The 17,086-nt window shown below is 45.8% G+C and overlaps 1 protein-coding gene across 1 annotated transcript in view; it reads right to left on the reverse strand.

Annotated features, from left to right (window-relative positions):
* The window catches only part of SYT5 (synaptotagmin 5), a 371,214-nt gene that overhangs the window by 18,869 nt on the left and 335,259 nt on the right, over positions 1-17,086 (reverse strand). The window contains exon 6 of the mRNA XM_075327603.1: positions 16,693-16,860. Coding sequence (XP_075183718.1) covers positions 16,693-16,860 — 168 coding nt within the window. The remainder of the gene's footprint in view (positions 1-16,692; positions 16,861-17,086) is intronic.

Raw genomic sequence — 17,086 nt, forward strand, 5'->3', positions numbered from 1 at the left:
CAATTTTGTGTGAAAACAGCCAACCCTTTTAATAGCGAAAAAGTGAAAATCAATTCTACAAATGCATTATACACACAAAGAACAAAGACTTTTTGCTAAAGGATTCTTTTTAAATGTCAGCAGATCAATGGGCATCTGTCGCAGACTGTAGTACTTGTTTGTAAAATGATCCGTCTGATTCATTTCGGCAACAGAGAGAAAATGATGATGCAAACTGTGTTTCTCTATTCTTTTGGGAATAGACATGTTTACTTCTAAGGTGCAAAAATAACTCTTAACACACAGTCAAAATAATACCGCACACAGTACACAAGTTATCGTCTTCATTTACTAAATTTTCACTTTAAAATAAAAAAAGAGGTTTCTATTAAAATATCAACAAATCTATAACTGTACTGCTCTGAAACCGAAAACTCTAAAGCTGCAGATCTGAAAAGGAATCTGTTGCTAGAAAATGACCTATTGTTTCAATCAGTTCTTTGCATTTGCTCTCTCTCTCCCTCTCTATCTATCTCTCTCTCTATAATTATATATATATATATATATATATATATATATATATATATATATATATATATATATATACATATATATATATATACACATACATATATATATATATCTATATATATATATATATATATATATATATATATATATATATACACAACTCTGGCAAAAATTAAGAGATCACTTCCAAATTGTGCCGCATACAAAATTATACTGGAAAAACAGTCGCTTCCTTCTGCTCAGGCAATGTTTCCCAACTCTGAGGACTGGTTTTCCAGCAGGACAATGCGCCATGCCCCACAGCTAGGTCAATCAATGTGTGGATGAAGGTCCACCACATCAAAACCCTGTCATGGCCAGCCCAATCTCCAGACCTGAACCCCATTGAAAACCTCTGGAATGTAATCAAGAGGAAGATGGATAGTCACAAGCCATCAAACAAAGAAGAACTGCTTACATTTTTGCACCAGGAGTGGCATAAGGTCACCCAAAAGCAGAGTGACAGACTGGTGGAAAGCAGCCAAGACGCATGACAGCTGGGATTAAACATCATGGTTATTCCACACAATATTGATTTCTGAATCTTCCTAAGGTAAAACATTATTAGTATTGTTGTTTCTAGATGATCATGATCTTGTTTTCTTTGCATTATCTGCATTGTTTTGTTATTTTGACCATTTCTCATTTTCAGAAAATACAAAATTTATTGCTTGGAAATTCTGAAACGTCAGTAGTTTATAGAATAAAAGAACAATTTATATTTCACTCAAAAATTTACCTATAAAGAGAAAAATCAGGAAAAAAATGAAAATTTGGAAGTGGTCTCTTAATTTTTCCCAGAGCTGTGTATTTAAACATCTGTTTTTATATCACATTTTTATTGCAATAAAAAAGAAACAAAATTTGTAATATTCCAATTTGTTACCGAGGCTTTTTTGGACTCATACTTCCTGTCTTTTATTAAGAGTTTTCAGCAGACTCTTTATCAGCAGAGGCAGGATTGCAATGACAGGTAACACGTCTATACTTAGCTGATACCACAGGATCCACCAATCACAATAGGTGATGTCAAAACTGACCCTGCTGACTCTCAATTAGCCTCACCAGCGACTACCTGGCCAGGTACGTATCCCTACTAGCACCGACGCTGATACTGTGACTCCTCACTTCACAACTTCAGTCACTTTTGGCTCTCACCACAATTCATTGGCAATCTCGCTAACTGCCGTGGCCAACAACTGCTTTCTCACCTACATATGTCAGGTTGTGTATGCTCATCTCAGAACATCACAATTTATTGTTTAAGGCATATTTTAAAAAGGGTGTATGAGACTAATTGTAGACAAAGATAAAGTTCTTAAAAGGAATCTGTCAGTAGGGTTTTGCTACTGTTGTGGACGGGGGCCGGGCCGCTGCAGGGGCTGCTCGGATCCGGGCTCGTTACTGTGGCTCGAGTGGCAGCCGGACCCGGGCTCGTACGGCCGTCTGTTCTCACAACCGTAGGAAGGGAGTATTTACAAGGGATTGATTTGTCGGTGACGCCACCCGTGGGTTGCGGTGAGAGTTGGTAGCACCGCCGCTGCCTGGTGATGGGACGCCCAGGGCTGATGGAGCGGGGCAACAGGATGGAATCCCCTCCTCGGGTAGGGGAGGTGTAGTCATGGGGCCCAGGTGAATGGGAGCTGTGCTTGCAGAGAGGGACATGCAGGGTTGGACCGGGGACAGATGGTGTACTCACAGTTCCAAAGAATTGCACACAAAGTCCAGTGGCAAACCAAATTGCCAGTGACTGGTCGCCTCCGGCAGGTGTATTCGGGTCCCGCACCCAGGTGTAGCAAATAGGGGTCCCTTCCTCCTGCACTCAGTGTTTGTGTCTTCACTGGGACAACTCCGCTTGGAACGGGGAAGTCCACTCCTGGTACAGTGTATGTTGGGAGCTGTGGCCTGCGAAATCTGACTCTTGGGATCTCTGTGGGTTCTGACGGACACCCTATCTCCCGTGTTGGGCTTCCGTTTTGCTCTCTGGGCTTCTCTAGAACAAGGCCTGAAACCTCGTCCTCGTCCTGGTCAATTGACAAGAGGGCTTGCAACCTTCTTCGCCCTAGGGTCCAGTTACCCCGACTGTGCACGGCCTCCGGACCGGATTCCCGCTGTTGGCACCGGCGGGCTACAACCCTGTCCCCATCCACTTTAGGTCTCCCGCGACCGGATCTCCGTCACCTGTGGTCCTGCTTGCCGTCTGCCACCTAGTCCGGTAGTTCAGGGGCCCCAACCCCTGACACCGCTGCCACTTCAACTGTCAGTACTGTACTACTGTCTGGACTGTTCTGCTTAACTCACATGTTCCCTCCCCTGACACCTCAGGACCCCTAGGTGGGCACTCCCATCCACCTGCTCCCGCCCACTGGTGTGTCCCTATTGTCATGAGGTGGTGAATAGGCTTTACTGGCTGGTGTTGTGCACCTGGGTGTGGGTTTCTTGTTGGACTGACAAGGAGGGTGGAGTATTGTACAACCTCTATGACTACCTGGTTTTGCCAGGGCGTCACACTACCTCATCAGAGAACAGCATGGTATAGGCAAAGAGATCTTGAATCCAATGGTGTATCACTTAGATTACTGGGTGCAGCTGTTTTGACACAATCAGAATTTTTAGGTTTAGTCATGTAGCAGAGCTGGGAGAGCTGCCCTCACCCACACTAGGCTCTCTATTGAGATTGCACATTGACAGTGAGGTGTCAGAGGAGGGGGTGTGCCAGACCACCGTGCGCGTGACTTTGTAGTCCTTCAATGAAAAGGGTCCTATTGCTTAAACAAACATAGCGAATAACCAACAGATTAGACTGTGACAAGACAGGCATCCCTGAATTTTCTTTGTTATCCCATACAGCATGCTGGTTTCAGATTACATAGCAAAAAACTGATGACAGATTCTCTTTAACATGTGCTTAACAAAGGTCCCAGTCCATATCACATTTTGGGCCCCCAGTTTCCTGCATTGTCAATCCTTAGCAACCTCAGGATTGGATAGAAAGTCTGGTGCCTTCAATCCAACATCATTTCTTCCCAACCACTTCACTCATAGCAGGCTCCATGCTTCCGGTGTACCTCTTAGATGTCCTCAGCCCAGGAGAATTAGTGCTCATCAAGTGTCTCAGCCACACACGGACTCACGTCCTGCCTCCAGCCCATATTTAAACTCTGTGGTGTTATAGAGCCATTTAATAGGAGAATTAAACACATTCATTTATTTACATATTTATCTAGTTTGATTATATAGCAATTATAATGCAGCCCTTTAGTGACATTATCATCACGCTCCCCATTGAGGCTCACAATCTAATTTCCCTATCAATATGCCTTTGGAGTGAGGGAGGAAACTGGAGAACCCAGAGGAAACCCATAAAAACATGGGGAGCACATACAAACTCCATGTATATATGGTCCTTAGTGTGATTTTATCCCTGGACGCTAGCATTGCAAAGCAACAATGCTAACCCTACATGCATTGTGGCGGTGCATGTGCTCTTTCCCTTTGGTTGTTCCCATCACTTGGTTAAACTGTATGGACATTGGTGTTTTTTCAATTATATTAACTATATTATCAATGCCATGGATGGCAAGAAGAACAAACAAATCAATTTTGAAGCAAATCAACCCAGACATGTCACTCGAAGCAGGCATCACCAAGCTATGACTTGCCTACTTTGGACACATCATACAAAGAGAGCAATCACTGGAGAAGGACATCATGGTCTGAAGAATAGAAGGAACAAGGTGAAGAGTAAGACCAGCAGCCTGATGGCTCAATACTACCAAGACAGCGGCGCAGAAGATCCTGGTTGACCTATCTAGGCGGAGAAGACCCTGGTGGACCTATCTGGGCAGAGAAGACCCTGGTGGACCTATCTGGGCAGAGAAAACCCAGGTGGACCTCCCTAGGTGGAGAAGACTCAGATGGACCTGTCTAGGCGGAGAAGACCCTGGTGGACCTCTCTAGACGGAGAAGACCCTGGTGGACCTCTCTAGATGGAGAAGACCCTGGTGGACCTCTCTAGGTGGAGAAGAACCTGGTGGAGCTCTCTAGGCGGAGAAGACCCTGGTGGACCTCTCTAGGCGGAAAAGACCCTGGTGGACCTATCTAGGTGGTAAAGACCCTGGTGGACCAATCTAGGCTGCACAAGATTAATCTTCCTACGGAGCGTTAATCCATCAATTCGCCATGGCTGAAGGCTATTAAAAAAAAAGATGAATGAAAAGTAGAAAACCAACATTTTTATTTACCAGCAAATATTTTTGGCTTCGTATTGTAGCCTGCATCAAGCTCAGTATATCCTATACCAGTGTCCCCAACTCCAACCCTCAAGAGCCGCCAATAGATCATGTTTTCAGGATTTCCTTAGTAGTGGACAAGTGATGTAAGTATGATCTATTGGTGGCTTAACATCATGATCTGCTGCTGACTCTTCAGGACTGGAGTTGGGGAACACTGTCCTATGCTGTTATAAAGTTTCAGACCTTGGGAGATTTGCTCTTTTGGGGGAAAATGAGTGGAAACTATAAAGAAAAAGAGATTTGTGAACTTAAGCGGGCTTTACACACTGCGACATCGCTAATGCGGAGTCGTTGGGGTCACGGAATTCGTGACGCACATCCGGCCGCATTAGCGATGCCGTTGCGTGTGACACCGATAAGCGATTTTGCATCGTTGCAAAAACGTGCAAAATCACTAATCGGCGACATGGGGGTCCATTCTCAAATCTCGTTACTGCAGCAGTAACGAGGTTGTTCCTCGTTCCTGCGGCAGCACACATCGCTGCGTGTGACGCCGCAGGAACGAGGAAGCTCCCCTTACCTGCCTCCCGGCCGCTATGAGGAAGGAAGGAGGTGGGCGGGATGTTACGTCCCGCTCATCTCCGCCCCTCCGCTGCTATTGGGCGGCGGTTCAGTGACGTCGCTGTGACGCCGCACGGACCACCCCCTTAGAAAGGAGGCGGTTCGCCCGTCACAGCGACGTCGCCGGACAGGTATGTATGTGTGACGGCTGTTGTGCGGCACGGGCAGCGATTTGCCCGTGTCGCGCGACAGATGGGGGCGGGTACCCACACTAGCGATATCGGGACCAATATCGCAGTGTGTAAAGTAGCCTTTAGAGATAAGCCAAATCATGAAAGATTTAGCGTACAAGGCATGTAACATTAACAATAAGCCCAGTGAAAAAGACCTCAAGTTCTCCACTCCTTAAGAGATAACATTAGTGCCATATACACAGGTACAGACCATAATAAGAGTGTGACGTTGCATGTGGCCATTGTACAATCCTCATGCGTGACACGAGGCAGAAGAATGTTGTCGTGAATTGATTCCATACAGTTATGGCACAGTGTACAAGCTCCAGACCCTCCAGGAGGACAATGTTACTGGTTACACAGCGTGGATCTCCATGGTGCTAATACATGATGTGTTCAGTAACAGATTAATCTCCAAGGACATACAACCACCATATTTACCTGATTTTACACCTCCAGATTATTTTTCTTCGGAGCTATATTAGAAACAATTTTCAAAGACAATTTTTTCGCTATTCTTTAATTGAATCAGCAGTGTTTCCCTGTTTCTGATGCCAACAAGATAAAATGTGAAAATGTCTTGAAGCGCTTGGGGGCTACGTCCAATGCATTTTGGAACAGGTAAAACAGCAGCAATTGCATTTGTATTGTCACAGGTAAGAGTATATTGTTTCCTGCTTACTGTAAATTAAAGGGACCCTGTCACCTCGGAAAATGCCATGTACAGTTCATGCAGATATAGGCTTCATAGCACAACAATGCTGCCCGGCTGACTTAATGAAAGCACATGTACTGGGAGAAAATGAACTTATTTCCTCCCTGGAGCCACTGGTTTTAGTCATAGCGAAGGTGCACAGAACAGCTACAGTCATTGCTCACTATACTGTACTAAACTTTTAGTTTTTTTTAAAGGGAACCGGTCACCAGATTTGGCCCCTATAAGCTGCGGCCACCACCAGTGAGCTCTTATATACAGCATTCCAGAATTCTGTATATAAGAGCCCTGGAGGCCATGCTGTGTAGAACGCAAAAACACTTTTATAATACTCACCTAAGGGGCCGTCTGGTCTGATGGATGTCGCTGCTCTCCCGTCCGGTACTTCCTCTCTGTGGCGATCACCATCCTCCTTCTTCTGAGGCCGTGTGCATGACGCATCCTACGTCATGCAAATAAGCTGGCACTGAGGTCCTGCGAAGGCGCACTTTCATCTGCCCCGTTCAGGGCAGATCAAAGTATTGTAGTCTTTAATCCTTCCTCGCGCCTGCGTATTACAGTACTTTGATCTGCCCTCAGCAGGGTAGATCACAGTGCGCCTGCGCAGGACCTCAGTGTCCGCAGAGAGGAGGCACCGGACTGGAGATAGGAGGCACAGGACTGGAGAGCAGCAACACCCATCGGACCGGACTGCCCTCCTAGGTGAGTATTATAAAAGTGATTTTTAAGTTCTCCATATAAGAGCTCACTGGAGGTGACCACAGTTTATAGGGGCCAAATCTAGTGACAGGTTCCCTTTAATTTTTTAAAACTTTTTTAATGATTTTACTAGTCTCCCTAGGGAACTTTATCACTGCACACTGTGATTGCCTGTGCATTTCCGCTGATCAGAGCAACATCGCTCTGATCAGCAGAAATGCAGTGTTCCTGTGAGTGGCAGTGCTCTGCTGGCTCTCATAGGAAAAACGTCATAATAGCATTAGGGGTCATCATACTACGGCAACACACTGGCGACCCGTGATCACGTCACGGGACCACTGATGACAGCAGGGAACAGTGCGATCCCCACCGTGGCCATTTAAATTGCTCTGTCAGATTTTGACAGGGCAATCTAAGTGGTAAGCAGGTGCAGGTAGATCTCTGATCCACCCACGTCTGTTGGCCGCACATGTCTGTTGATTGGATCAGCAGACATGTACGGGGATTACCACGGGCTTGCTGCCAGAGCTCACAGTTGCAGGGGGGACACAACCTAGGACGTATATATATACTCATCCAAAATCGTGAAGGAGTTAAAAGGGAATTTGTCCTCAGCTGTTTCCCAAATATCTGAGAGCAGCATGATGTAGGGGCAGTGACCCTGATTCCAGTGATGTGTCACTAACTGAGCTGATTGTTGCCGTTTTGAGAAAATCCCTGTTTTCTCTGTTGCAGATCTAACAGTTCTCTGAATGCTGAGCTCAGTTAAACCCTACCCACACCACTGATTGACCGCTTTCTGTTCATAGGCAGAAAGCTCCAATCAGTGGAGGTGGTGTGATTGAACTACCTACAGCAGTCATGTAGTGAGTGATAATTTCCTGTTGATAATGTTTCACTTACTGGGATACTTGCTATAGCTTTGATAAAATCTTTGTTATATCAGTCCAAGGTTATCATTAGAGGACAACTTGGCCTGCTGTCATGTATTCGTCCATAGTCATCAGCTTTGGATAACCTGGCCCCCACCACTGATTGGCAGCTCAGTTATGGGGTTTAAAGTATTACAGAATATTAGGAAATTGTGGCTCTCCTATAGGGATCTTTACAGGATTACCAAGACGGCAGTTATGGGGGCCTTCAGCAGGCCTCAATCTGCCATAATAACCCATCAGTTCCCCACGATCGCGTTCCTGGAAGCAAAGCAAATGGAAGAGAATAACTGTGTGTAGCGGCATTTACGTGGTTAAACTTCAATGATTGGCGCAAACTCAGACTGATGCTGTTACGTCATGCTAGGCTTTCGTATCAGTGATGCTGATGTTGGCAGAAGGTAGGAGGTGATTAACAGGGCTCTTCTCTGGGGGCCATTGAATACTCTTGTGGCTACTGGACCAGGGTCCTGGGAATGCATTCGCTCATCTCTTATGGCCATTAGATTCTGTGATGGGGCGTTGATCCAGGGATCTAGTCTGATTGCCATATGTGGTGACAGGAAACATCTTTTTCCCTAATATTGGGCAATTAACATCAGCCTTATTGTTTTTGCCTTTCCCTGGATCAACAAGTTAGGATTACAGGTGGAATTCGATTGACCTCTTTCAATCCTAAAGAAGCTATCCACTACCCTAATACATTTCATTTTTTATTCATCAATTGTGCTTTTATGTGCCACTAAATGCACCTATAATCATATAGTAATATATTATTTTACCATGTACTGTAGATAGCATCAACTGGTGTCTGCCAGTAGCTGCTCTGATGTTTACATCAATCTCTTCCCCACTCCTGGCTTACTGTGTGCTATTACAAGGTCCATCATGCATTGCTGCAGCTGTTTGCTAACACTTAGCTCGCCCCCTCCCTTTTCCACCCTGTGCTGCTGCAGATATTGGGAGATTCCAAGTGTCAGTGCAGCCCAGGGTAGGTACCAGCCATTCTGGCAATTGTCAGGTGGCTAGTACAGTCCTATCATTGTGTTTGTTATTCAAATGTTGGCCCTACAGTGACTGTTACCTTAAACCCTTTGCTTCTGAAATTCAGATCACAGCACTTCACTAGGCGTCAGCCCCTACTGTTATTACTGAATAAAACTGTGTCATGCCTCCAGCCACGAAAAAGAAAAAACATAAAGGGAGCGCAATGAGAAGCACCTACGAGGCAATTGATGGTAAAGGATTAAAATCTACTGCTCTGATTAACGTGGAGGGATTTCTGCCATCCTCTCTCAAACTCTGCTGCTGGAAAATGTTAATCCAGAATCATGTGATCACATACAGGGCTGCGTCACCACAGATCATGTGGTCTCTGTGTTGTTACACCCGGTGTCCAGCAGAGGGAGTTCCAAATCAACTAAGCGATCTCCTTCGTCTAAGCGGCTCCTGCCGAGCTTCCCAACAAGGGGAATGTATACAAGAAACAAAATAAGTCGGTCTGGTGGAGCGCTGGTAAGGAAAAGGAACCAAAGGATTTTTTAAAAAATTATCCAAACCGTTTATTAGTGATCCCTTATATACCACAACGCGTTTCGACAACCAGTATGTTGCCTTCCTCAGGTGATATAAGAGAGTCTCTTATATCACCTGAGGATGACAACATACTGGTTGTCAAACCGCGTTGTGGCATATAATGGACCACTAATAAAAGGTTTGGATAATTTTTTTTACAAGATACTTTGGTCCCTTTTCCTTACCAGCGCTCCACCAGACCGACTTCTTTTGTTTCTTGTATAAATGCCTCCAGACACTGACCCCTACTAGGCAGGGGGATTGTTGCCCACCACATAGCTCCGTATGGTCTTCCCATCCTGCTGTCTTCCCTTCCATACAGGGTGCTCCCTCAGATCGGAGTCGTATACCTTCTTCCAGCTCTCTGCCTGTGACCTGCTCGTTCAGAAAAATGCGTGCTCTGAACAGGACTTCCAAGACTTTCCTTAGGAGACACCTGCCACATCCTGCTGTGATTTAAACGACCAGTGTGTGGTTACTTGGAAGTTTTTCTCAGCCTATTGTGGAGAGGCACTGGGTATATAAGGCACTCTCCCCTTCTGGGAGGTGCCTGAGCAACATCTTCCTGTCCCTTAGTGTGGTGTTGCTTTCCTTCAGGTCACAGTTTCCAGTCTTTGTTGTTTATTCGTGTCCCTGTTCCTAACACTTCTTGCTTGTCTCCGCTCAGAGTTGGTGTGCCGCCCCAGCGATGTCGCTCCAGCTTCAGGGACGCCACAGGACCTTCTTCTGTATATTTGGCAACAGGTAAGTTAGTTTTTATTATCGTGACTCACGGTTTGCGGTCAGGGATATGGGTGACCGACACTGCAGTTTTAATGAGCGTCTGGGGTTGATGGAGTCTGCAGTCGGATGGTGTGGCCTTCCGTGAGTGAGGCTGGCCCCAAGGGCTCGGGTGTGTAAGGTCTCAGAATAATTCAGGAGTCCAAAAGTCTTTAACTGTTTTTAACTCACTGTGCTGTTGTTTCTGATGTTATTGTGAGTTCACCCGGGCGATGCTGCAATAAACCAGGTAGAATTAGGTATCCTTTGGGCCAGTCTAAGGGTAACAGGTAGCTCGCCTTCCTAGCACTTCTGTTTTCGGATAACCCCCTGACCTGAAGTACCATGGGGGTCTATCCAGGGAGTCGCTACTGCCTTTTCTCCCCTTTTTGGACCGTTTGCCGGCAGCGTGGACCAGGTGAGATGGCTTCTCGCTCTGTTTCCTTATGGGTCCCTGCGTTGCTGCTGAAGCTCGGACTCTGAAGGTTGGTGAGGTACTTGTAGTTCCCCTCACCGGCAGGTTTAGAAGATAGTTACACTGGAGTCTGCTCTAGGGACCTGTACCTCGTGCGTGCCTAGTCACCAGGAGCACCTCTTTTCTCTGAGTACCTGGGACCGTTCTCCCCTGCCAACTGTCACTACACCGCGCAGGGTCTGGCTAGTGTGAGCGCGCGTATCCCTTAGCAACCGCCGCTCACCACTACCAGACTGGCTCGCTCCACTCCTTTCCTGACAGCCTCTGCACTTTAGCTCCCAGCCCCTCCGCTTTACCTCTTCAAAATAATTGAAGGCTAGCTCTTCTCTGGAGACTACCCAAGGGTCCCCTCTAAAGGTGTGGGAGACCTGGTTGCTATGTGTCTGTGCATACACACCTCATTCTGGCCTTTAGGATTACCTGGAAGTACTGTCCCAGCATGGGTGCAGTACTCAGTGGTGCCTGACCAGATCAGGGGCGCCACATTGGCAATGCCTGTCTATTGCTCCAGTCCTTGCCTGGGGTTCCCACAGAATCCACACCTGGTCGGCTGTGACAATCCCACCTAAGCTTGCCGGATCGGCTCAATCATCGACTGTGGAGGTCTATACCAAGTAATCTGGCGTCTACGTCCTTCCTGCTACTTGAACAAGGCCTGGCTCGGTGTTACCATCTACCTCCACTTTTGACTGGACTCCGCTGGCGCTCTGGTCATACATGTTGTGCATTACTTCTTGGCCATACCTACGGGTATCTGGACTTCTCTTGTGCTAGTCACACATTCGCTCTGGACTCTACACAAGGGCCCTTGTTATCTGGCGCCAGTCGTGCTCTGATCATTAAAGCTCTTCCTTCTCCTCAAGCTTTGCCCGAGTCCGTTCCTGGGGTCAGCTGCCACACCTCTGTGGCCAGTGGGTTCATTACTGTGCTCCTTTGCGGCTAGGGCAACAAACTGTCTACCAGCTTGCATGAGGCACAAATGTGATTCACTCCAAAATGTCCACACCCACCATCAGGAGCCCAGTGACAACTTCCTTTCATTCTGTACCGGAAAAGGCCTAAAACACACTTCCGCAAAAAAAACGTCCGTATGATACGGTCCGTTTTTCGGGTCAGTGTTCCGTTTTTTTGGGACGTTTCTCCGGTACGTATGGCATCCGTGTGCCGTGTGATGGCGTATGCGAGCCGTGTGTGCGTGTGGAATGTCCGTTTTGACATAAAATACGTACGTGTGCTGTCCGTGTGCTGTCCGTTTTTAAAGGCCCGCATTCTTACCCAATTAACGATTTTAATCATTCATCATGAGTTCCTGGTGTTGTTGTTTGCTTTCAAATGACCTGATAGATTGGAAACAAGTGTTTCAAATTTTGTGATGAAAAATGGACACGGACGATACGTGCTGAACACGGACATACTCCATGTGCGGTCCGTGCAGGCACGGACCCATAGACTAAAGCGGGTCCGTGCCTGTGTGCTGCCGGCAAAAAACGGACATGTCGTCCGTGTAGAAAAGCGCACACACGTACTTACGACACGGACACACGTTCCGTGTGATTTTACGTGCGTGTGCCATCTACCATTGAATAACATGGGTCTCCGTGTGTACGTGTCTCCGGTACGTGCAAATACGTACCGCACACGTACAAAAAAAACGGATGTGTGTTGCGGGTCAAAGGAAGTATCGGACATAGAAGGAAGAAGAATCTGGATAACAATCCAGTATTATGTGATTCCTGCTAAACTGCTCTCATAGAAGCTATATGTGCAATACAAGTATATTGCAAAAAGTATTGTTTACAAGAACTATGATATATGGCAAGGGGGTGAAAAGAAGTGGAAAAACCCTTTAAAAACTATAAAAGTTGTTGGTGATGAAATGTGCAGAGGCAAAAGCAAAAAAAAAAATGCTGCACCCATAACATCAACCTGGGTGGGTATTTCATGAGCTAAAAGAGTACAAAATACGACTATCCATGTAATGTCTTTAACTATAGATTATTCCTTATTTTACAATATCAGTAAACTGATAAAACTAGCCCTTTTCTTCCTTTGCTGACCCATATTTGTAAAGTCCGCTAGTAATAAATAATAATACGTGATAAAAAAAATTGTAAAATAAATAAACATTTTTTGGAACATGAGATTAAGGGTTTTATGACCTTAAACTGTGATCTTACAGTTTCCTGGAATACAAATGTGAAAGCCATGAAATCAGCTGGCATCGCGTAATTGGTGATTAAACTAAAGTAAGTCATAACACAGTGAATAAATAGGGGAAAACCTAATGTCACGCCGGGAAAAAATACAGCAGCCACGCTCCGCAGGGAGCCTATTAATTTAAAGGTAAATAAGGAATCATTACTCACTGGGGAACCTGTAAATGAAAAAAAGCACGTACTGGCCTGTATCAGGACTTATTTATACACTGGATGCAACAAAGGCCAAGGCTTTTTTGTACTTTCACCCATACCTGAGCATTGTTCTGATTTCTGCTCACCTTTGCTGTTGCATTGCCTCACTTGTCATGAGAATTTGCATATTAGTCTGCAAACATTATTTGTATCATTTTGCTGTACAAGCAGCTGAATAGATATCGTGCTGCCTTCCTCATTGCCAGTGGCCTAATTAGAGTTCGATGGGCCCTGGTGCAAAATTTGGACCTGACCCCCCTTATGTTGGTAAGATGTATGTAAATGTATGCATACATAAATCCTATAAAGACATACGAGTTCCCCTACCCCCTATTATGTAGTAATGTCCCCCATCCTGTTCTAATGGCTCTCATCCTGGGCTCCTCCTGGTAAATATGTCCCCCATCCTGGTATATATGTCCCCATCCTTGGTCCGTCCTGGTATATTCTGCCCCCCCTCCTAGTATCTTCTGTCCCTCTCCTAGCATTTACTGTCCCCCTCCTGTAGCCCTCCTGGTATTTACTGTCCCCCTGCTGGGCCCCTCTTGGTATCTACTGCTATTATGTAGTAATATCCCCCATCCTGTTCTAATGTCCCTCATCCTGGGTTCCTTCCTGGTAAATATGTCACCCATCCGGGTATATATGTCCCCATCCTGGGCCCCTCCTGATATATATTGTCCCCCTCCTAGTATCTATTGTCCTCCTGCTGGTATTTACTGTCCCCCTCCTGGGGCCTTCCTGGTATTTACTGTCCCCCTCCTGTGGCCCTACTTGTATCTACTGTCCCCCTCCTAGTATTTACTGTCCCCCTCTTGGGGCCCTCCTGGTATTTACTGTCCCCCTCCTGTGGCCCTCCTGGTATTTATTGTTCCCCTGCTGGGCCTCTCCTGGTATCTACTGCTATTATATAGTAATGTTCCTCATCCTGGGCTCCTTCCTGGTAAATATTTCCCCCATCCTGGTATATATGTTCGCCTCCTAGGCCCCATCCTGGTATATACTGTTCCCTTCCTGGTATCTACTGTCCCCCTCCTGGTATATATGACCCCATCCTGTTAAATATGTCTCCGTTCTGTCTAATGCAAAAAACAACAACATTGTACTCCCACATCATGTAACATTCTCCTGTGTAGCCAGCGCACAGTGGCCAGCAACTTTTATCGGTGTCACTGCTATTGCAACGCATCATTTCATTGAAATGCGCCGCCCTCAGTCACTGGTACACAGATGAAAGCTGCCAGCTTCTGATTGTCCGGCAGCGTGTATCGCAGTACAGGGACCCAATGGGTCTCTGCTCCGTGATGTATTTCAGGTGCATGTGCAGCCTTGGATTCACATCCAGCTGAGGCGAGGCCTGGGGCCAGCGGACCCCCTGCACCCCTGGGCCCAGTCGCCATTGCAATCTCTGCAACCGCGATCATTCCGCCCCTGCTGATTGCACATCACTGTCTATGAGGATTCTGGCTCAGTGATCATATGATCAGTGGGTCCCAGGAGGAAGCAGGAGCTGCTGAACTTTAGTAGTAAAAAGAGGCGGCTGCATTTTCCCTGTAACTGGGGCTGACATACTTGCCCAAGTTACAGGGAAAATCAGAAAAAAGAAAAAGTATTTAGAGGTTGAAAAGATACCCAAAGATCCTAGCACTGAATTAAAAGCGGATGGAAACCACTAATACTGACTGATAGCAACATCAAATGAAAGGCAAGAAAGTTTCCGGGTAAATATTATTATAATTATTTAGGTTTGTAGCCTAAGATGAGGTCCAGGAGATTAGGAATTATCCAATTTTACACACCCTTAATGGACCTTCTCTTGGGTTTGAAGTGTGGGGTGGCATAATATATGGTAGCCAGTGTCTGCTAGTCTTCAGTCCAGGTACACTAACAGCTCAACATTTGTTTAGTGGTGGCATCAATGATATGGCCATTTCTCCAAAGTGTCCCAAGAGCCATTTTCAACCTGGCAAAGCCAGGTTAAATGTTGCTCGTGTTACTATGAGCAGTCTACGAGTCCTAAATTTGCTACCATGGCCTTCAGCATCTCCAGACTTGTCTCCAATAGAGGACATTTGTAATGTCATTGGTCAGCAATGGGGAGAAAACTAAGGCAGAAAACAAGCACAATAGGGTCTTAAATGGTTGCAATAGGGGTAGGGATGAGATTATTGTCTCCTCACCTGGGATAGTTGTGTATGACACAACTACTAATGCATCTGTGACTGGCTGCTGCAGATCCGTGGGTGATGCACACCGAGATAGGAGGCGATCAGGATAAATTGTAGTTCCTCTGCGCTGCATCAATGAATGAAAATGATTCCAAATGGATTAAGTTGTAATGGTTTATTTTTCTATGCGTTTCAATGGTTTTGTCCTGAGGAAGGAGCTAGATTGCCTTGAAACGCATAGACAAATCATTTTCAACTTAATCCATTTGGAGTCCTTCTCGTTCATTGGGGCAGCACAGAGGAACCGCAGTTTATCCTGATCGTCTTATATTGGTCAGCAATTGCAAAAGGAGCTGCCAGCAGAGGATCTTGATGTTCTGCCCAAGTGCAGTTAGCGAGGCAGAACCTTCATCAGACGACCATTAATAGCATCACTGATAGCAGCCGTGGCTGCAATTTGCCGAGATTTCTGCACATCGTGCTCTTAGTCAATGCTGAATAAACGAAGGTGTTTTGAAAAATTAGTTTCTATTTTTTCATCATTTGCAGATCAGGAACATGTCTATCCATCCTGTGATTTCCATAATTCCACAACTTCTTCTTTTTAGTTTTCCAAATCTAATGTTGAGGAGTGTTTAATGCTCACTAACAATAAAACCTATGCAATCCTGCAGAAGACAAATCTTTCTAAAACCTACCTATATATACTGGTCATGGATGTGTCATGGCCGGCTGACAATTCAGTGGCAGTGAGTGTAAAAAAATCCCAGAGATTGGCAGCACATATTGTTATCTGACAGTTCCCTGTTGCTGCAGCAGCGGACTCTATGACCTTGGCAAACTGTCAGTTTTCCTTCTCTGTTGCCATCTTCTGACTTCCTTTATAAACCTCACCCTGGGGTGGTTTGGTTGTGGTTTATAGTTTCTGTAGTAGTCGTCTCCTCTTGTTGTTCTAGAGACGTCTGTGGTAGCTGCTCGTCACATAAGTGTTTGACTTTTGCTATCTACCTGGGCTCAGGTGGTAGCATTTGTGTTTCCCCTATATTGATTCCTGTTGTCTCTCTTAGCATTAGTGGTGTTGACAAGCCCTCATACCCTACATCCTTACTTAGGGCCCAGATCAGGGTTTGCCTAGGGTGAGGTAGTCCTTCTCGGCGATAGGTGCGGAACCTGTATAGGGTGAGCCACAGGTTGTAGTCAGAGGTTACCACTTTCCCCTTTCCCTATAGGGCATTCCTTCCTCCTTCTCCTTGTATTGTACTATACGGCCGGTATAGCTTCTATTCCCGGCCGAGACAATTACTAAAAATCAACTCTTAGAATAATTCCAAACATTGGGAAGTTGGCTACTATTACAGACTTTAAGATGACTTGAATTACCTCTTCTTTTTCAGCAGACTGGAGATCCTGCCACTCCTCGATAACATGAGCCAGGTCCACCGTGTTCATGTGTACTCGGGCCTCACCGATGGCGTCGTGTTTGGAGAATCGGTCAAAATCATACACGGACATCACTAAGGTTTTTCCTCCAAGTTCTGCATAAGGAATCTGGACAAAAGATAAAACCATAAATTGGAGAGTGATGTGTGCAAAATTATTATACAAATGCAATATATCTGGGCAGAAAAGAAAATCAAAATAGCATCCAGAATAATGAGTTAGCGGCCTGCTCATGAGCCATCTGCATAGGAAATACACCATCTGCTGGATAACACAGAAGGGAGCGTGTTGAGGGAATCAAGGACAATGACACAGAGACGCCATCATCTACTCA

This window comes from Anomaloglossus baeobatrachus, chromosome 11 (assembly GCF_048569485.1).
Source record: "Anomaloglossus baeobatrachus isolate aAnoBae1 chromosome 11, aAnoBae1.hap1, whole genome shotgun sequence".
Lineage (NCBI taxonomy): Eukaryota > Metazoa > Chordata > Amphibia > Anura > Aromobatidae > Anomaloglossus > Anomaloglossus baeobatrachus.